Raw genomic sequence first — 22922 nt, forward strand, 5'->3', positions numbered from 1 at the left:
TTAGAGTTTCTCGAAGCAACCAGAACACTTACAATGTGGATACTAAAGGGTAAGAAGGGCCGGCATTCCATGCGCGTGGGTCAGTGGCAAGAAGACTCCCGTTTTCCTCACATTTCCTCTCCCACCTGTGGCTCTAGGTTTCAAGGACGGCTGAAGCGAGATCTGCACCTGAACCGCCTCCACTGCCACTCAGTGACCACTGAAGGCGATGGGAGCAACATGCACCAGGGGCCATGGAAGGGATGTGCTCTCCTTCTGGTAAAGTCCTTCCGGACTCAGTAAAGTCAGGGCAAGTTGTTTTTTAAAAAAAATTGTATCTACAGCGGTCTTTCAAAGGCAGGAACACAGGGGGGACAGACATGGTTAAAAAAATCCTTTGCAACTTCTACCAACGCCTGTGCCCCCTTCTATCACGGATGTGCCTCCTTCCCAGACTTGCAATAGGTGCTTTCAATAATTCCTATTTGTAAAGCGCGAATATATCACCCCCTTAAAGGTTTCAAGGCGCTGGGGGCCGTCGGTGAGATTCAGAGACATGATGCTGAGCGGAGCTACTGCTGGTGATCAAACCTCAAACCCCGCGCTACGGAGTCAGCCGCTCTGGCCGCTGCACCACACCTCTCTCTCAATGAATGACAAATGTAGCTAGAGCCCCTCCCAATGAGTGGCTCCTGTTCCAACTGCCATTCCGTGCGGGCACACACCACTGGAGAGATGGGGAAGACATAGCATGTTCGTACACCACACAGGTAGTCACCAAGAATATTTTAATAACTCTTAGTAACTCTTCCATTCAGTCATCTATCCATTCATCATTTCACCCTTTCATCTACCCGTTGATATCCATTTCACCTTTACATTCTGTCACGTATTCATTCTTTCATCCATCATTCAATCTTTTACCATTCCATCCACCCATTGGCCATTTCATTATTCCATACAGCCATTCAAACTTCCATCATCTATGCATGCATTCATCCATCCATACATCCTTTCACCCATACACCCATCATTTGACTTAGCCATTCACCAATAAAGCTTTTCATCCATGAACTGATCCTTTTGTTCAGCCATTCAATCCATCCTCTCATATTTCCACTTGCTTTGCCATCCATCCATACTCACAAATGTCCATTTACTATGTCATCTGTCAATCAATCCATCCTCTTAGGTTTCCATTTACTCTGCCATGCTTTCATCCACCCATCCATTCAGATTTCCATTTACTTAGCCGTCCTTTCACCCTTTGATCCATCCTCTAAAATTTCCATTTACTCTGCCATCCTCTCACCCATCCATCCATCAACTCATATTTCTATTTATGCTATCGTTCTTCCATCCATCCTCTAAGATTTAAATTTACCAATCCATCCATCCATTTATCCATCCATCCTAGTTTTCCATGGGTTCTGACATCCTTTCACCCATACCTTCCATCCATCCATCCACTTGGATTTCCATTCACTGTACCATCCTTTCATCCACCCATCTACCCATCATCTCACCCACTCATCCTTTCACCCACCCATCTTTTTACCCACTCATCCACCCATCTTTTTACCCACTCATCCCCATCCTTTCAAGCACTCATCCTTTCACTAACCCATCTATTGATCCTTTTACCCACCCATCCTTTCAGCCACCCACCCACTCATCCACCTATACTTTCACCCACTCATGCATCCACTCATTTATCCTTCTTTCCCTTTTCCATAAGCCCATCCTTCTTATGTTAATTATGAGCTTTTATCTGCTAAGTTGCAGATAAAAGAGACCCATAAAAAACGCAACCCGTTGCAGCTGCTAAGCAGGGGGTTCAGGACGCACCTGTGGCCAATCTCTATTTTTAGAACACCACAAATTATCATAGTCATTTACATGAATGGCCTGTCATCAACCACATGGTTTGATCCAAATGTATGACGAATGCAAAACACTGACTTTGGAACTACATTATATAGCTACTTGTTGTGTTATATCTACAACAGTTTGTTATGGCAATCAAAGACTGTAGCTTCTAGGCCATATGCCACTTGCAGCTCTCATTCTGTTTAGCCAACATCATCTAATGTGAAAAATGTTTTTTTTCCTTTTAAGATTATCAAGCTTAAGGGGGCTTGAAATTCTACATATTGACAAAAGCGTTTGTGGGCCTTCCTCGGCTTCTACACTACACTATTTGTAGCATACCAATTCGCCAAACACCACTTTCTAGTCACCACACAATGAGAAATCAGATCCAACCACAGCACGGCAACCGCCCTTAGCGTAGCAACAGATGGCATCCAGAAGAGCCTCTACAGGGGGGAAACTGCAGCTCTCATCCTTTTAGACGTATCGTCAGCCTTCAAAACAGTCTCCCACGACATACTAATCCAACGACTCCACAAAGCAATTATCCAAGGACTCGCCCTCTAATGGGTGTGCTACTGCCTCACCAGAATAACCCAAACCGCCAACAATCCCCCCCACTGGGATGCCTCTGAAGCACAACATGTTAATTTGAGGAGTCTCGCAGGGCTCTTTGCTCAGTCCAACGCTCTTCAACATCTACAGGACCCCAAAGGCCAATGCCATACGAGTTCACAACAAACATGCTCACTTACACCAATGATACACAACTGATACTGTCCCTCTCGCACAAAACACCCTACACCAGGCACAAGTTCACCATAGGCATTACAGGAGTGGCCACCTGGATGAAATTAAAGTGCCTCAAATTAAACACATACAAAACCAAGGTGGTAGTCTTCGGAAACAACACCTCACAATGGGACTCTAGCTGGTGGCCCACAGACCTTATATCCACCCCAGCCCTACTCATCATAGACGAAAAACTGGGCATGATCGCCCGAGTCAAAGCAGTGGTCTCAGTATGCATCAACATACTGAGGATACTGAAGAAAATCTTCAAGAGGCTACCAGACAACACCAGGAAACAGTCACCCAAACCCTCATCACCAGCAGACTACACTATGAAAACACAGTGTATTCAGGGATTACCAACCAGTTCACAAAAAGAGTGTAGACCGTCCAAAACGCAGCAGCCAGACTAGAAGCGCTAACACTTTAAACTCCTCATCCATGCCTGAAAAGCTCTCAACAACCCTTCCACTGCCTACCTGAACAGCCGCATTCACTTCCACCAACCTTCCAGACACCTCTCTCCTAATTGGCCTTTCAGTAGCACACACCTCACACATACACAGAAGTTGCCCCTTCTTGTACCTGGCCAATGAAGCCTAGAACAACCTTCCACAACACATCACAGCCTCCTCCTCTCTTCTGGACTTTCACAAGAAGTTGAAGGCTGTGCTTTTCAATTAAGTCCCGAGAGCTGGCCTAATACACCTGCTACAGAGCACCCGGATATCGTCACGGGTGGTAAGCGTGCAACACAAAACACCATTAACATAACATGTTATTCCAATAAAAGGTATCGAAGTCGGAGTGTTTGGATTCTGAAGCTGAACTAGAACCATGTGAAATCTATAGCTAAATCTCAGATGACAACTAAAATTAAGGCTCAATAACCATCCAAAGGACGTTTTCTCTGTATCTAAAAGATGTATATTGTGAACACAGCCAACAGCATTCCCTCTAAGAACATGCGGTCTCCAGGGAGCGAAGTAGGTTACTGTACTGGAGGCGGCTTTGACGAAAGTGGGACTACAAGCCCCTCTACTCCTGGGTTTGACCATGATGCAATGATAGAGCATCTACAGAAACACGAACTAATCACTAGAACTGTATGTTTAGAGTGCTCATTGGGTGTGCATGGTTTGTGTCCTTACTACAGGATTCATTAGGAGTGGTACGCATGGGGCTGGACCCAGTGGAGTCCCGATGAAGAGCTATTAGGGGAACAGCTCGGAACATGTTGACAAAAACACATTACTGAGACAGCCAGACTCATTAAGGGCAGGTTTCTTCTCAGTAAACGACCCCTGAATTTTAACCATACCAACTAGGGGCGGGATTAAAAGAGTGACCAACTAGTTAGGTATTTTTAGATTTTCTTTCCCTTCCCACTCCACATCACTGCACAATAAATAGACTACAATAAAAAGTGCTCCTACGTAATTTGCAAGTCGCAGGAAGCCTCAATCCAGAGGATTGAGGGGAACCCCAATGATGAAGCATGCCGCCTAGGGGCAACCCTGGTGGGTGAGGGGTCTCTAAAAAAAAGTATTTTTTATAGACAAAGGATTACAATGAATTCTTGCTGTATCCTATCTAATTCCCTACGGTTAGGTTTTCTTCGATATGCTCCTTTTTTGCCTAACTACGTAACTGTCAGGAGGATAAATCTAGCCTCTACCTCTGCCTCCCTCTCTACTTTGGTAAGTATTCTAATACATGACACTAAGTGGGTAATCCCTACAATTTAGTCAGTCAAATTTTACCTTTAGAATCTGTAACATATATAACTGATGACCAAGCATGACAACTAAAACAGGGCTACAAAACAGCCATTGTTGCAACACAAGAGATCTTCTGCAAGACCAAAAGTAATGCTGAAACTAAACATTCAAAATTAGATGAGAATTTCAAGCCTCCCGTGCTCTGCCCCCTGCCCCCCTCAACCACTCATTGAAGTACCCCATCAGTAGCTGCTGCAAACGTATTCAAAACTTAAAATGGATCCCTAGGGGGAGCGGAGAAACAGTCTCCCCCTGGATGGAACGGGCCACGTAGGGACGTTAGCAAGGGGCGCGCGCGCGTAGGTAGTTTTCAGTCAGGTGCGCGTTTGAATAGGGAAGCGCAAGCGTGAGGGAGATTAAGCAGCGAAGTCCCACCCTCCCAACCCCAATTTTTTTTTAAAATAAATAAATAAATAAATATAAAATTTTTTTTTTAAAAAAGAAAAAAAGAAAAAAAAAAAAAGCCACTATTAGACAGGTTACTCTTGGGCAATGTTCGTTGGTAAGGCAAGGTTTGGGGTGGGTGAGGCAGGAGCGGTCTTACCCGGCATCCCAGGAAGACGGGTAGGAAAAAGGGGAAGAAAAGAATGACAACGTAAAGGTAACACAGAGAAGTTTGAAGGTTGGTTTAAAGTTTGAAATGGGGAAATGTGATTTTAGAATTGGTTTTGGCTCAGTATTCTAAATTGTAAAGAGAAATAATAAATTGCCGAGTTTATTTGAGAGTTTATCTGTTCTAAATAAAGTGGCCTTTTCTACTATACCAAAGATGTGTGAGGGTCAGTTCATTTTGGGCGAGTGAAATTCTCAACACAATCTCAGTCAAGATCTTCCAGATAACATAAAGGCTGGCTTTCATATATACTCTGTTTACCTACAACCTCACTATTGTTTTCCTGGAAATGTAACCAGTATCAAGTATCAACAGCCAAAATGTGACCTTGCTTTAGTCAGCAACATGGCCAAAATGATTCTGCTGTACATAATTTACATAATCATGAAACTACTAATAACAGGGATTACTAATCAAAACAAGCAGAATGGTTTAGAAGGTTCCTTTTATCACACACTCAATATGGAAGCACAGATGAACCAATTTCAGCTGCAGCACAAAAGAAAAGCCATTACCAAAATCATAATTTCTTTCAGCAAGATTATCACAAGATTCTGCAGCTCGAACTTGCAGAGATTTAGATTTCATATGTGATATTACCCATCCTTAGATGATCAATGCATTGGAGGCTCAGTAATGTGGCATTGGTAACCACAAAAAAGAAATTTGTCAATGTTAGTCTAGGTTTTAGATCTTAACTACAATGGCCCTTCTTAAAAGTGTAAGGGATTTTGTTGAGTACTTAGCGATTTTAGTAGACACCTATACTGTCAGGTAAAGCATGCTTTTGCGTGAACATGCAAGTTGTAGCATAAAAGATTTCTAGCTGGTCCTGTCCACTACATGTGTAGTCGAGGTTTTTGAACAAAAAACATTTTTAAATCGATGTTGCTAAAGTTTACACAGACTTCATATATGGTTGAGAGTTACATTATACAAGAAAAGTCATAATAAATGCTTAATCCACATTTCTTTGTTTTATAATCCATAATTACCTGTTTCTTGGCAAAGTGCGATTTTTATTGTCTATTCCTCCAGTGCCCCAATATTTGTTCTGACCTCCCTGAAATCCATAATTTTGGCTTTCTCCAATAAACAGGGATTCTGAAACCACCTGGCTAGAGCCTTCATCCTTAGGGAAACTTCCATCACTGAGAAAATAAATAATCTATTTTAAACACACAAATGTTTCGCATAGCCAACAGAATACATATTTGAGTGCTGTATACTTCAACAATTACATTTTGAAGTTTACAAAATGCTCCACAAATAATTACGTTATTGTTGGGCAGCGCCCTGCCCTGGGTTCACAACAGAAAATTACATTTTATTTTAGTTGTACAGTTTTATACAGTGCAGACTCCATCCTATAGGAGTGCTTAGTGGGGAGATGATGGCTTTATACTTAAAAGAAAAAGTGTGTGCAGAGGAGACAACTTTAAATATTAGAATTTAAATCACGATTTAGGATTATTTTGACAGATCTCATTACAATCAATTTGTGGATGCATAATGCATGACAATTTTGCTGAAATAAATCTTGTTAATATACATAGGTACAGGAAACTTTAAAGCATGAGTCTATAAACAAAAGATTGGTGGATATTACAGTTCTATTTGCAATCTTAGCGCATGGGTTAATAAACACATATTAGGCGATACAACTGTTGCATCATAAATGCCACTGGGATGGGAGGTTCAGATTCCCAGATGTGTGGTTAATAGGTACATTTTAGAAGACTGGAAGTACTTGGATAATTTGACATGCCTGGGTAAGCTGCATTGTCTGAGAAAGAACTTGTTTTTTTTCTTGACACAAGGTGTTTCGGACTGGACGTCTGATTTACTGCAGAGATTAGTTTCTCCAAACAAGTTAAGTATATTTGAGGGAGGTTTCTTCACAGAGCCTTAAAGGAGTTGCATGCTGTTTTCAATGTTAATATGGCTGTTCATGGCAATCATTTCAGTGATATTCATACTTGGGTGATGTGTTCATTGCTTTTAGTGTTAAAAGAGTAAAGTGGCATCCGCAAGTGGCTTAGCTTTTAGAGGAGGAAGGTATCTTTGATGGAAACTAGTCAATAGTGAGTTCTCGTGCTATAGATATGAAATGTATCAAACACAGAATGGAACTCTTGGGTGTATGTATATTCTTATCATAGCTGGGAACCTAACAGACACTGTACAGGCTATAACCCCCTCGCTGAGAGGGAGGAGCTCAGGGATGTTTTGTTTTGAAGAGAGGTATACTAATTACCCAATTGATGAGCTATGGATGGTGAGGGCAGCAGAACAAGTGGAAGTGATGATTAGAACTAACTACAGGGCTCGCAAATAACTTTATTGGAGCGACAACTGGCAGGACCATATAAAAAATGACTCGGCAGAGTCATGGAATAACCTTTAATAATAATCATGGGATATTATTCAATAACGTTCATATCTTTTGGCTATGATCATAGCATATTCTTTGGCGCTATTTATGATATACCCCCTGACATTCCTCCATGGCAAATGTGGGTTGTAAGTAAGGGTCCTGATGAAAACAAACATTGTGGAATTCATTAACCAGTGAATTTGAAAAGTCCATTCTTTGGAATTGTTTATAAACACAATTGTAGCTACACGATTGTGGACATAATTGACTGTTTCAGTTCATTTTCCATCTCCCAAATTGCTCTGGTCCTAGGGTGACTACCTTCATCCATGAGACACTGTCTCCAGTCCCAAACTTTTGTGCCATAGCACAATGTATTCTGGGGTTTGTAGTATTGTTTTGCTTCCACTGAACTAATTAGACTAACTCATCTGAGATCAATGATTTGCAGGTAGAAGGTTCAGGACTGGTGAGTCTATAACGAACTGGAGTGAGGTGGACATCCTAACTACTCAAAAGAAAACCAGATGATAAAAAAAAAGCTCTACAACGGATCTTGAATCATTACAAAGGTATTTTTGAAACACATGCGAAGAAGCGGTCTGTAAAGCCATGCAGTCATAAGTATTGAAGCACATCTGCTTTTATCTTCAATTAGATGAGAACCGGTATTAGTGGCAGCAGCCAAGGCATAATTACTATCACAGAAATTCACTAATACAGGAGTTACTTTATTCATTTATAAAATTAAAAAACTGTGTTTTCCTTTGTATTTTCTAGTATATTATGGCGATGTATATTGCTAAGACCAACAATATAGAATGACCATTTGTAGTTCAACATACTATTTCAGTCACAGACAACTTCCCTGTGGCACAAACACTTTCTTAAATTCTTCCAGTGTGGAAAACAGGTTTGTAATTTTCTCCAACATCAATGCTTTCAATATACTTTCAGTGTGTTTGCTGAAGCTTAGAAAGAATGGTTATTGGTACCTTGGGGACTTTAACAATCTTGGATGCATTAATGTGTGTGCCCCCTTAGAACAGTCTGGGAATTGTATCGCCTTTTGCCTATATATTTTCAAAAAATGTGATAATACTGGGCCCAGTTTAATAATTAATATGTGGTGTGAGTAATCCAAGGGAGTGCGTGATTTATGAATCCCCGTGGCTCTATGGATCTCACTGGATGACGGGGATATCACAATACAAAGACTTGCTTCTCCTGGTGGCAATTACACAATGTACCCCGCAATGGCCAATTAGAGCTTACTGGACAGCGTCATGACTGTCATGAAAAACATCAGGTTAAAATGTAACGTCTGTTCGGCATTTCGCTTGCTGCTGGCTAATGTGGGGACTCTCCTAGATTAAGGCATGTGGTGGATAATAATTAGCTTTATTTTTTAATGCTATTCTACAAAATGCCATTATTCGGGGGTACAGGCATAAACCACTTTATATTCTTAAAAGTAAACATTTAAAATCAGCTGCAAAACATAAATAGGATACTAGAACGTATACCCAGGCGCATAACTATACACTGCCTATAATGAATAACAATGTATTGCTCTATTTCATGCAGTTAAGTGAGTGGGTCCTAGTGTCTTGTGTAACTAGGGAAACAATTATACCGCCCCCACATTTGATTAGGTTTCAGGCATCCTTTCATAAATCTAATGTTTAGCAAGTTTCTGACAATCCTTGGGAAGGGGCGGGGGGAGGTATGGAGGGCAAATGCCTGGCTACTCCACTGCCCTTCAGAACCATGCTTCTCCCAGGTTAATTTATAACATGTACACAATGGAAATCCCTTTGACCATGTTAGAGCATTGGGAGGGTGTTAAATATGTGGGGAAAGAAGGATATTCACAGAGAACACGGAAGCACAGTTCAGCACACTATTATCAACAACAAGGATGGCAATGGTTAAAGTTGGTGTGTGCTTCACAATTAACTAAGAGCATTTCAGCATGATTCCCCAGAGCTGTCATTTTTTAAAATAATTTGGAACGTTTTTGATGAGCCCAAAGCATTCATTGGTTACTCGTTTACTAATATTAGTGATCACATGCCAATAACGTTTTGCAGACACAACACAAACGAAAAGAAGGAATGCACCAACCTTGCAAAAGTTAAGCCTATCCCATTGTCAGCAAACCTGCAAAATCAGCAAAACAAACACAATGTTAGTGTTCACAGATAAGATAAATACAATGCAGAAACCACTCTTAATGCGTACTCCAAAAATGCAGCAAGATGCACACGAATACAGAGAAGTTTAGAAATGCCTCCGTTTTCTTACTTCCATTAATTTAACCATGTACAACACCACATCTGGTCAATACTATTGTTAGTAGAGCTAGATAACACCTTGATAAAACAAGAGCGATAAAAAAGAATTGCCAAAGTTGGAATAAAATTCCCTATTCCTGAATCCAATGCCCAGAAATGAAGATTGGCAAGGCAGTCTTAGAAGCAGGTTGCGGTTTTGAAGGTGTGAGTATTAATAGAGTGATGCGTCTATTGTGATTGTGCTTTGATTTATCTAGTAGTGGTTTGAGGTTGAACGGAGGACTAATTGAATAAATGTATTATTGTTGATGAGCTTTATTGGTAGATTGTGTTTATTTGTTAGTGTTGATTTGTGATTTGGGGAGGTTTGATTGAATTGATGGTGCTTAAATGTTAGCTATGAAGAAGTTGAAGAGTTTCAGACCCTTGTAGTCTACAGATCCTGGGATACATACATAGAGAAACTAATAATCTATACCATTGACAGAGAAAAGCTAAGCATTGCTGTGAATAAATCGGTGTTAGTGGAACCTCATTTTACTGTGACGCTGCATTGATTAGGGTGATTTCACACTGGTTGTGATATCACTTGCGGCCTGTGGAAAATACTCAAGTGATTGTAATACTCTTATTTCCATTAGCAGAGCAAACAAGATGTTTTACTGTGTTAATTGAAGGTTTTAGTTGAAATTGTGTGAATGAGAGAGGAACTGCAATGGAGGGTGAGCTACTGCAAGGAGTAAGTTCATACTTCATATTGTTTCGCGCTGAGATTGGTTTGTTGGTGTATGGTCAAGCTGTGATTGGTTGATGGTGTCATACTGTGCTATGCAGCAAGAGGTCAGTTGTTGTGTGAATGCCACATTGAGACTGGTTGAAAGCCTTCAATAATTTAAACTGCAACAGGATTGGAGAACATAAACCTGATGTTTACAGAATAGAATCAAAACACTGCATTGAATTTGAAGGAATGAAATGGTGTAAAGGGTTTAAGATTTTCTTTGGCGGTGATGTGACACTTTTGATATGGGAAGTTGAAGAGGCACCACCTGAAGATATGCCTGCACATTTTATGTTAACTGAAGTGGGATTAAAATATGCTTGTGGAGTTTTCCAAAATATGGTACTTTTGAATTGAGAATTATTAACAGGTTAAGGGAATTGTTATGTGAAATGAAGACACCCCCTAAACCCATACAATTTGAATGCTTAAGCATGTGGGAAAAGACAACAAGAGATAAGGAAAGAGAGAAATACCAGAACAAGATTAGCGGAGCAGAGCGTAATTATGCAGATGTTCAATGGGATAAAGTACTACAGAGACGGAGGAAAATTATAGCTGAGGGAACTAGATTATACCAAGCCAATACTACCGAGAGACTTGAAAAGCAGAAAATAGATCCGATATGGAACAAGGAAATTAAGGATGACAAAAAGCCTCAAACCAATAGTCATACAGGGGATGAAATATTGGATGTACTGTTAGCTGAGTGTCTAACACCTTATGTGGTTCCCAATACAAATACCAATATTAGTGTACCAACAAGTTCTACAGTGGCTACTGCTTCTACTGAACCAAGAGAAATACTGATTGAGACCTTTACAGACATTTCAGATTGCCCCACTACCTGTTGAGTCAAAATGACAGTGATACCTCCAGGTGTTACTGCTTCAAATGTGACTGATCTAGTACAATTACTACAAAACGGTATATGCACAAACAGTGCTTAGACAAATTGTGACTACCCCAATTAATATTCTTCCAACTCTAGAAGCTCAAGGAGCTGTAGAAGGAGTAAATACATCAGGGCTTATTCTCAGCATCTCAGAATTCACAGATTATTGAATGGAAACTGTCCCAAACAGTTCACGCATTGAGAGATGAGGGAAGAATTGTCTTTACAACACCAATAGCCAAAGGGGAAAGAAATGTATTTGAAGATGGGATTTTTCGACCATGGTTTAAGAAAGCAGCAGGGATTTAAAAAAAAGACAGAACAGAGTACAAGTTAAACCAGAACCCAAGACCACTTAATGTTTCAAAGCTAAAAGTTGAACTTGAAGAAATTATGAGGGGATGTCTAGATCTTGGGCATTTGAACCAGTATGAGGAAAAATAATTAATTTACCTAAGTAAGGAAATTACAAAACTTAAAGAACCTACACATGATAGATTGACTGATTTGGCCCGAAAATATGCGATTGATGATTCAAAACGTTTTCCATTGCAGAAAAGTTTCAGGGCACAGATGATTGATGAAGCAATTGAGACACTGAGTTCTTCAGGAATGGAATTACACATTACAGAATTAGTAAAACGCATTCATAAATGGAATACCTTTGAGAAATCAGGAAGCAAGTGGGCAAGGAAACATGAGAAGAAAAAGAAACCACGAGACCTAGTTCGGGAAAATAAACAGGACGAGGGAGAAACTTCAGCTTATCCATTGAGAGAAATAGCGGGAAAAGTGTAAATTCATGTACCATGGAGCAAAGGTGATCTTGCAGCATTTATGAGCTATTTTTCAAAATTGAGAAACAAGCCTGTCCAGTGGTACACACAGGTTGACAAGCTTGTTAAAATTTCAAAGGTGATGTGGATTGATTTGAAAATGTTCTGGACACTGCCATGCCAATTGATTTGTGGGACAAATGTAAGGTTGTTTTACAATGGTCATGTAAGGATCCAATGAGAGTTGCTCGCACTAATGCACCACCTTTTGTAATTAATGAGAAAAATGAAGCAGTGGTTACTTTCCTGAAGGGCCGAGTGGCAACAAAAGATTTTGATTGGGTTAAGATTGATCGAACGACCCAGGAACCAAAGAAATTGGTTCATGAATTTTATGAAAGATTGCATCAGGAGTTTCAACACAGTGGGAGAAAATGCCCTGATGCCAGTGACAAGTGTGATATCAGATTAACAATCTCTAGTCAGATCAGTGTGCATATACAGCAAAGTGTCATTGGTTGTCAGAGAAAGTCATTTGATAGGATTTTGAGGCATGAAGGGTACTGTAGTGATGAACAAGAAATGAAGCAGAAAGAGCTTAAGGGGAAGCTGATGACGGCTCAGAGGAGGTTTGCTCAGAGAGGATTTCAGAGTAAGTCATTTGCAGGGAATGAAGGGGATATGGAAGGTGTTGTTCCACAAGCAGGAGTACGAGATGCTCAAGGAGTATCTGGTGTTTCACGGGATAGAGGCAGAGGTGTTCAGGTTTATTCAAATTCAGGTATGGATGTCACAATGCTGATGAAAATGACCATTTCCCATCTTTTTAACAGATTTGAGCATTGGAAGAGGGAGTGTAAATTTAATCCTGATGCAGTAAATGGATGTGCGAATACAGAGAGAAATGCAAATGCAAAATGTGCCAGTTCAGCAATCAATAAAAGGTGAAAAACCAGTCTGAGTTACATTAAAACCAGATGCAGTGTTTCCAAGAGCACCATCGTACAATTTAAGACCAGAGACACTTGAAGGAATTACACTTGTAATTGAAGATAAACTGAGCAAAAGATTTTTGAGGAAGTCCATATAACTCTCCGATCATGGGTTTACAGAATCCCAATGAAAAGTACAGAATAGTGCTGGACCTTAGAAAGAATAGCAGCATAATTGTTCCATGTTGTCCTACGGTACCGAATACACCCATAATCGTTTTCAAATTCCATGTACTGAAGAATGGTTTACTGTTATTGATCTCTATCAGGTTTATTTCTCATTGCGATTACATGAAAGTAGTCGGGAGTACTGCTCAAAAAACGTTCAATATATGGAACACTTCATTGAAAAAGGAGCTAGAAAGGTGTCACCAGAGGGAGTGGAAGTAATTCATCAGATGAATCCACCTCGAACTCGAAGAAAAGTTAGGATGTTTTTGGGAATGGTTGGCTAGTGTAGACAGTGGATACCAAACTTTTTCCTAGTGGCTAAGCCTTAACCCCTTCAGCGCGGCACGGATTACCGCGCTGTGCTGAAGGTTCTATTGCGTAGGCGGGGCCATGATGGAGCGGTTCCGTCATACGCACAGCGCAACCGATGCGCATGACGGTACCGCTCCGTCATGCGCATCGAAAGGGTTAACTGAGGCTGACACACAAAGATGTGTCTGATCCGCTTTCATGGGACAACGATCGCACAAAAATGTCCTTAGAGTTGAAAGAGAAATTGTGTCGTGCCCCAGGACTAGGGATACCAGATTAGTCAAAAGAAAGACATTAACTTGCAGTGAGAGGGAGGGCTGCGCTCTCTCAGTACCTATTCAAAAACATGAAGATGCTCAAAATCCTGAGCATATTTTCTGACAGCCCTTGACCCTGTGTCCACAGAATTGCCCGATTGCCTTAAATCAGTAGCCGTGGTTGGTGTCAGCCCTAAAAAGAATGAGATCATAATGATGGAATATCCAGTAACTGAAATAGTCAGTTACTTTGTGGAGTTTCTACTGAAAAATGTAGTGATCAAAAGAGGCCTGATTTTATGTGTATCAAGTCTACGGACAGCAAATGAAAATGGTTGTGATGACTTTGAACATGATTGCCTAGGTGTCATTGATCATTGCCCAAAGCCAAGGTCAGACATTAATTATGAACCCCCTGATTGAGCCCGACCATGTTCTTTTTGGAGATGGCTCATGTTTAAGAGATAACAATGGCACATTAAGAGCAGCAAATGCTGTGAGCACTATAAATTATATTGTCGAAGCTTCATGGCTTCAAAGGGGTTATCTCAGCACAAGTTAAAGAATTGACTACCCTTAGGATGCAGTTTAACTGTTCAAATGGGAGTGAATATTGACATGGGAAATAGAGATGCTAATTCAGTTGCACAATATTGTGCCCTGCTAGCCTGCACATTTAAAGGAGTTATTCAGTGTTCATGGCAATAACTGACACCTCGGAAGAGTTAAAAAGGGAACAAGAAAATGTTTCAGAAGCAGAACATCAAGGTTGGGTCAGAGCAGGTTTTGGGAAAAACACAAATGACATCCAACTTTCAGCTGATGGGAGACCAGTGTTACCTGATAGTGTGTTGGTTTCAATGACACAATACTTTCATGGACACACACACTTAGGGAGGGATTCAATAACATATCTCCTTAGACAGAATAAGTACAACCCAAAGTTTAGGATGCTTGCAGAGGAAGAGTGTCATTGAGATGTGACATGTCAACAAATGAATGCAGGAAAAAGAAACAGGAAACAGGAAAAAGAAACACACATTACACTGAGTTATATAGAGAGATTTAGAGATCCCTACAACAGAATCCAAATCAACATCAAGATGCCTGTTTGCAATGAGTTGAGATAAGTCCTAGTCATCTTCTAGAGACCTATCATACCTATCCAGAAGAAATCACATACCTATCCAGAGGAAATCACAATTTCACAGTAGCAAGCCTGTTATTAAAAGACTTGATACATAGGTATAGATTGCCAGTTTTCCTGAAATCAGATCAAAAGCCCCACTCTATCAATAAGATCCCGAAGATGATATGTGCAGCCCTACAGATTGAACATAGAATACACAAAAGCTATCGGCCTGAGGATTCAAGCATAACATTTCGCTCAGCAAATATGTATGCATCAACATCACTGAAGTGGTCTGATGCAGTACCTGCAAAAGCACTTGTGAACATCACAGATGAGAAGATAATTGATTACTGCAAAGGATTGGTTGATGTTGTGCGTACAGTTTCTCACAAGGTTGCAGCTTCTACACAAGATCATTATAATGAACAGTGCCACAACCCCAGAGAGATGGGGTTGTGATCAAGAAGAACATTCAGAAGACTTGTTTGAAACCAAGATGGAAAGGCCCCTTACAGATTGTTCTGGTCACAAACGCTGCTGTTAAGTGTGCTGGAGTGCCAAATGTGCAATGCAAAAAGAACAATTGATGGACAGAATGCTAAACAATGTCATACATTCACCCCAGTACAGAGATCTGGGCCTAAATCCATCGTTTTTTTCCTCACCATGCCATTCCAGTTTGGACCCAGCCATATGCAAATCAGTCTTGACCATGCGCCCAATGGGAACAGTCCAGCCCGAACTGCCAGAACAGGTCCTCCCTGGACTGGAAACAAGCATCCTAGGACCGATTTCGGGCTTTCAGCCCTCATAAGCCAGGATAGCTTGACTCCAGTGGCATGGAGAGCACGGGACCCACGTCTGGGCATACCCGTCCCACTCGGAGTGACAAATGCAAAAAGAACAATTGATGGACAGAATGCTAAACAATGTCATACATTCACCCCAGCACTGAGATTTGGGTCTAAATCCATCATTTTTTTGCTCACCATGCCATTCCAGTTTGGACCCAGCCATATGCAAATCAGTCTTGAACCTATGCCCAATGGGAACAGTCCAGCCCGAACTGCCAGACCAGGTGGATTTAACCCTGATCTTTTGACTGGGGGAGAATGTTTGCATTGCCAGCATTCCATCCATCATTTATTTGCTGTAACACTTTTCGCCCTAAGTGAGATGGGTATGCCCAGACACGGGTCCCTTGCTCACTTTGCCACTGGATTCAAGCTAGCCTGGCTGAAGAAGGGTGACATACCCTGAAACCGGACCCAGGCTGCTTGTTTCCGGTCCAGGGAGAACCTGGCCTGGCAGTTCGGTCTGGACTGTTCCCATGGGGCACAGGATCAAGACTGCTTTGCATATGGCTGGGTCCAAACTGGGGTGGTGTAGTGGGCAAAAGAACAATGGATTTAACCCAGATCTTTTGACTGGGGGAGAATGTTTGCATTGTCAGCATTCCGTCCATCATTTGTTTGCTGTAACAAATGTGCAATGCATACACACAAGATTAGGAAATCTGCATGATTAAGTGTTCTCAGAGCCTGAACAGAAAGCACTGGTGACAGGTTCGTCACAAGTTGAACGACAGCAAAAATAGTGACCACAAAGAGAAGAAGGGCTGAAGATTTGCAACCAGTCGCACCAATCCAAGTTCCTGTAATATGCAAAGTGGCGTCGAAGTCTCCGGACAAAGAGGAAGACACACCTCAAGCTGAAAAGACTACTGAGACAGCATCAGTACGAACTGAAGATATCCTGGGCAAAGAAAGAAGCACTGAAACAAGAAGAGTCACCCGTGAAGTTTTTATAACCATTTCACAAACTAGAGTTCAAAGGAGACTCTAAACAAGAGTATCAGTTGATCGAATAGCAAAGGCTATCGCTGAAAAAACAGCATCAAGCAGTGAAAGTGACAGAACAAGATCTAAGAAAGCAAGAGTGCCTTGTCAAAGAAATCCAGTAACTGAGTGGTCAGATTAACTGGACAAAGTACTGAAGGAAACATAGATGAATTGTGTGATGTGAGATTTGAACAGTATGAGCCACCCTGATTTCAAACTTTAGAAAGAACTGAGAAAAGCTGAAACAAAAAGCTGAGAACTACCAAAAGCTGGAAAGAAAACAACGGGTCAATGAAAGATAATTGTGCTGCCTGCTAGGCCTTTATTATTGTAGTTACTTATTTTAGAGAAGATCAATCTAGGTCCGAGTTGCACTAGAAGAGTTTGGGATAACATTTTCAGGAGAATACATAGTAGGTTTAAGGATTGCCCAATTGGAAATCTGAACCGCCGAAAGCTAACCACATTAAAGAAGCTCCTTCAGAACTCTGCACAGAGTTTTTGAGCTTGGATATATATGATCTGATTACAGGCAAACTTTGTGTTGCCTTAGAAATAGATGTGAAATTGTTAAGTGCACAATTTTCTAATAACATTGATAATGATCATAATAGTGCTAGTAGGGTTCTTTTTCACACCTGATAGAGAAATTAGGTCTACTAATGAAATTACCACATTTACACACACCACCTAGGAGCAATATTCTAGGTTAGTGAAAAATGTATTCATCTAATAAATGCAGTCAAAGTGCATGAGCATTTTGTTTCTTATCAACAATGTCTTTGGACAGAATAATTATTAGCCAGACAAATAACTATTACTGTTGGAACACCCAACGATTAATGGATAGGTGTTTATGGTCATAACGTATGTCATAAACTGTTTGATCAACTTCCAATTGATTGGTTGGAAAAACTCCTTTCGAAATATAAAAAAAACAGAAGGAGACCTATTATTTGACTCTGATTTCTGTAAAGCATGTTTGAGATTGCAGTAACATCATTCCGGCTACTTACGCAGAATTCTGTATAATGATGTCCCCTCCACGGACCCAGGCTCCGTGATCATTATTCTTATAGGCAAGAAGTCCATCAATGACTGCAGCTACTCTTGGCTTCTCAGGGTCAGCATCCAGGTGAGGCCGAAATCTATGAACAATAAAAATATCAATTTTTATTTAAAATACCTCTCCTGCATGTCTATAATTCCAACAGTTGTTAAAGGCTTTTCATGTAAACCGATATCCAAAGATATTCCTTGGGTTGTGAGTCGATGGGAAAAAGTACTATAATGTGGAGGGTCTTTAAAAAAATTGCTTCGATTTTTGTTCATTTATGAGTACAAAACTTTATAAATAGAGGACAGGGAGCATATCATAAGACATAAACCGGGATTGTGAAAGATAGGCCCTTTGCACCTATCATCCATGGAATGTTGTGTGGTTTGCTTAGTGCTGACATAATCTCATCGCTACTGTTTTTCATGGATGGCTTTCTTACTCTAATGGATAGGTCTCGCTCTCTCTGTAAACGGGAGCATTATTACTTCCATTGAAATGACTCCACGGCCTGTATAAATTTACACTAAGATAGTGGTGCTTGTTATTAACCACTGAAAACCCATGTGATTCTCTTTAAAACATGACTTTAATTATCTACCTTGACTACACTATTCATCTACAACATTGGCTCTTGCCAACAAATATCCCAGAGAAATTTCAGGTGAAATTAAAGCTTCTTCAGTCAACAACGTTTTTCTTTAACTGGCATTCGGCTTTTTCTGAAAGTTTTCTCCATGACTTCTTTCCACTAACAGTCTATGTTCTCAAAAAGTATGGAGGTGTCTGAACCGGAGCAGTATGGGATGCCCCTGTGAAGACTAATGCAAGTTTGCTGAAGCTGTTGTCCTCCACCAGAGGGGCGGAAAGTCTGCAAGACGCCTGGCTAATCACTTTATGCCATGCAAATACCAGTGAATGGGGCCACACAGTAATTCGTGGACTCATGGTCCATTGGCCTGATTCTTCCTCAGACAATATCGTACAGGTATTCGAAAAAGATACTATTGGTTGTGCATGTATTCATAAGATAATGCACAAAACATGTAATAGGACATATACTGGACCTTACTTTCTCTAAAGATTTTTCCCTGGATCTCTGCACGTCATTTTTCTGAAAGCTCATTTTTTCAATCATCCCTCATGAGGATTAGTGACTTGAGTTTGATTAAGGGAGCAGTGACTAGAGATTGTTAGGTCAGGTTAAGCAAGAGCCTTTGCGCACTCACTGGTACCTGGCAACGCCAAAACATGATCTGATCAGCACTCAGACATTTCGAGCTGGCAACTAAATAGCTGAAAAATCGTATTTGGCAGCTTTCCGTCATATCGGAGGAGGACTCTGGCACAGGTTTGAACTACAGCACAGCTGAGCAACACTCTAGGCCTTTGAGCAGCCCCTTAACATAGCACAGGTGAGAAACAACATCTGAGAAGCGCCATTAGCATAACTGCGCAACACCACTGCCAAAACCCAGAAACCCCTTCCACACTTCTGAAGACCACTGGTCTTTAAGCAGTGCCAGTGACACAACAGAGCAACAGCATTTTCATAATCAGCATGTTAGGACAGGCATACTTGATAAAACACACTGGAGGAATTGAGCAGCCTTCTGGCATAAACAAACAACCCCTTGGCATAATCGGAAAGTACAACTGGTATAACTGAGCAACTCAGGATATAAATAAACTGCATCCAGGGCTGCACATATTTCAGATGCCTAAAAAGAGCACAATCCCTATACTCTGACACAATGGTATCAAACTTTAGACTTTAACACTCATCAACGTAAAAAGACATTAAATTTTCATAGCATTTATTAAAAAAGTATACATGAAATTCATAAAATCAATACTAACATTACATATGCTTAAAAACACAAGACATAACAAGTACACATTATTATCTGATCCACAAAACTGTTATGAGCCCGCATAACAGAAAAAGATTATGAAGACAATAAACTTTGTCATTGATTACGCATCCTATCGAATCATGTAACTGCTATGGTTGGTGATACATATGTACTCTTATATCTACTCGCAGTCAACCACAGTTCTTCTTTGGATTGCGTTATTATAGATGCGTCGACGCGTTTCGATGGTTCTTCTTGTTAATCCATCTTTATCAAGACTTGTAATAGGCTTTGGGTCTTCCTCAATTTTACGGGGACTGACTGCCTGCGTAATATTAAAATTCGTCCTGGTGTTTATTTTCGAAGCCGTAGGTACATGGCATATCCCATTCACTACTTCTCGCCTCTTAATGGAGTCGTCAATTTCAACCAGGGTGACGGAGGTCCCAGTTACTCCTCCTGTATTTACGTCACCTCTTAATGAAGACGTCAATTTCAACCGAGGTGACGGAGGTCCAAGTTACTCCTCCGCTTCCCGAATTGAGTTACACTCCCGCGTACGAAGCCGACGGTCTGATTCCCCGAGGTGACGAGAATATAAGAGGAGTAACTTGGACCTCCGTCACCTCGGTTGAAATTGACGTCTTCATTAAGAGGTGACGTAAATACAGGAGGAGTAACTGGGACCTCCGTCACCCTGGTTGAAATTGACGACTCCATTAAGAGGCGAGAAGTAGTGAATGGGATATGCCATGTACCTACGGCTTCGAAAATAAACACCAGGACGAATTTTAATATTACGCAGGCAGTCAGTCCCCGTAAAATTGAGGAAGACCCAAAGCCTATTACAAGTCTTGATAAAGATGGATTAACAAGAAGAACCATCGAAACGCGTCGACGCATCTATAATAACGCAATCCAAAGAAGAACTGTGGTTGACTGCGAGTAGATATAAGAGTACATATGTATCACCAACCATAGCAGTTACATGATTCGATAGGATGCGTAATCAATGACAAAGTTTATTGTCTTCATAATCTTTTTCTGTTATGCGGGCTCATAACAGTTTTGTGGATCAGATAATAATGTGTACTTGTTATGTCTTGTGTTTTTAAGCATATGTAATGTTAGTATTGATTTTATGAATTTCATGTATACTTTTTTAATAAATGCTATGAAAATTTAATGTCTTTTTACGTTGATGAGTGTTAAAGTCTAAAGTTTGATACCATTGTGTCAGAGTATAGGGATTGTGCTCTTTTTAGGTGTTAGCTGTACCCCATTCCCTGTAAAAGACAAGGGGTCTCTCTCGGTTTCTCCGATAAACATATTTCAGATGCACCTGTGATAGATATAATGGAACAACTCGTGGAATAAAGGATCTGTGGCACTTGAGATCCCCACGGCCACAGCTGAGCAGCACTAATGAAGCAATAGGGCAGCACAAGGGGTAGAACAGAAGAGCGTTGAGGGGATAGTTGAGCTGCCCTGGCACAGTAATGAGCGTTGTTGGAGTGACAGAAAAACGCATTGGAAATATAAAGGAGCACTGGGCATAACAGGGCCTGGCTGATCTAACTGGGCATCAGCACCATCATAACCGAGGAGCACCAATGGCACGATTGAGTGCGAGCAGCACAGGGATCTGGAACTCTGGCAGAACTAGAAAAACTCTGCCTGGCAGAACCAGCAGCTTCTCTTAATAAAACCAATATCATAATCAACACTGGTCGGCCGTAAATGGCACTTGTAGAGAATTGAAATCAGCTTCGATGGCCACATCAAGAGTGCAGTATTCTGTTCTCTGGGCCATTTCTAAAATATTTCATCAGGTCAGATCATGTTGAGCTTTGCAACACCATCAGTCCTATAGCGCAATCCTGCCTTGTGAATACAGCTGGAAACTCTGCTCAGAGTCCATCACCCAATAGCATCTTTGTTCCCAAGCCACTCCCAATTCCTCACCTCGACTTGAGTAACATTTCTCTCCATCCACCACCATCCTTGGTACCTAGACTTCTGAGCCATCAGTGTATGCTCCTCATCCTGTAGGCTTTGTTTCCTGAGTGGGGCCTCGTTTTCCCAGTCTCTTTTACTGCACCCACAGGTCAGTCTTCAACCATGCACCCCTTCATGCTGCAGAGGATGGGCCTGTTGTAGGGCTATACCTTCACCGTCTCACAACAGCAGCTACCCCCACAGTTATCCCCCCAGCCACATGGCTTCTACACCCGCAGCATCACAACCCATTATTGTATTTACACATCAAAACGACAGTGGGCTAGGACAAGACAATAGCTGTACAAAGGTCAGATTTGGTTAAACCAAAGTCACAACAATAAGTCTGACCTGAAGGCAGCAATCAAGGCCTCCATCTGCTCTTTATTCATGTGAAAAATCTAACAACTAATTAACTGATTGTATTCAATGTTCCTTTTAACTAATTCTTGTAAATTAAAAGCAAGTCTTTTTAGTCTAAATAATGAAATGTATTCACCGATCCCTTATGACGTTGATTATATTTGCTATGCTGATAATGAAGGAAACATTTTTTCCATTGACATACTATATTCAGAAGTATTAGTCTGATGCATAATTTAATGCATCGACCAAAACAAATGTCTGAATTATTCTCAAAGAACATACAAATACCTCACGGAACACATTAGGCTAAATAGTTTACACAAATCCACACAACAGACATATTTTTCCCTATTTATCATGTCACCGTCAACAGCATTTTACCAAGAGCCCACACATCAAAACACCCCACATAAGCCCAACATAGCAGAGATATGACTATCTGCTGGCGATCATATTACAGTGCAAGTCAAGAAGACAGTCAATACAAATATCCGACAGGTCACATTAAAAAGAACACGCTCTGAACACACACCACAGCACAGATATGTCTTCTAACTGAATATTACGTCGCTGCTAAAAGTACTTGCCAACAAGACATGCCACACAAACATTTAACAAAATACATTAGGTAGATCTAGGGCCATTGGAATTACAAGGTTCTGTGGCATTCACATTTTCAACATAATTATGGATTTGCTGCATTTGCCACATAATCCATCATCTGCTGCATAATCTGCAGATTTTAACAAAAATATGGTTTCTAGCTCAAATTGAAAA

General features: G+C 40.8%; 1 protein-coding gene across 1 annotated transcript in view; it reads right to left on the reverse strand.

Moving 5' to 3' along the window:
* Positions 1–22922, reverse strand: part of CEMIP2 (cell migration inducing hyaluronidase 2) — a 380005-nt gene that overhangs the window by 97161 nt on the left and 259922 nt on the right. Inside the window, exons 13-15 of the mRNA XM_085633019.1 lie at positions 17885–18016; positions 9542–9577; positions 6033–6188 (exon numbers count right to left, since the gene is read on the reverse strand). Of these exons, the coding sequence (XP_085489145.1) occupies positions 6033–6188; positions 9542–9577; positions 17885–18016 (324 nt within the window). The remainder of the gene's footprint in view (positions 1–6032; positions 6189–9541; positions 9578–17884; positions 18017–22922) is intronic.

Source organism: Triturus cristatus, chromosome 2_1 (assembly GCF_964204655.1).
Source record: "Triturus cristatus chromosome 2_1, aTriCri1.1, whole genome shotgun sequence".
NCBI classification, from domain to species: Eukaryota; Metazoa; Chordata; class Amphibia; order Caudata; family Salamandridae; genus Triturus; species Triturus cristatus.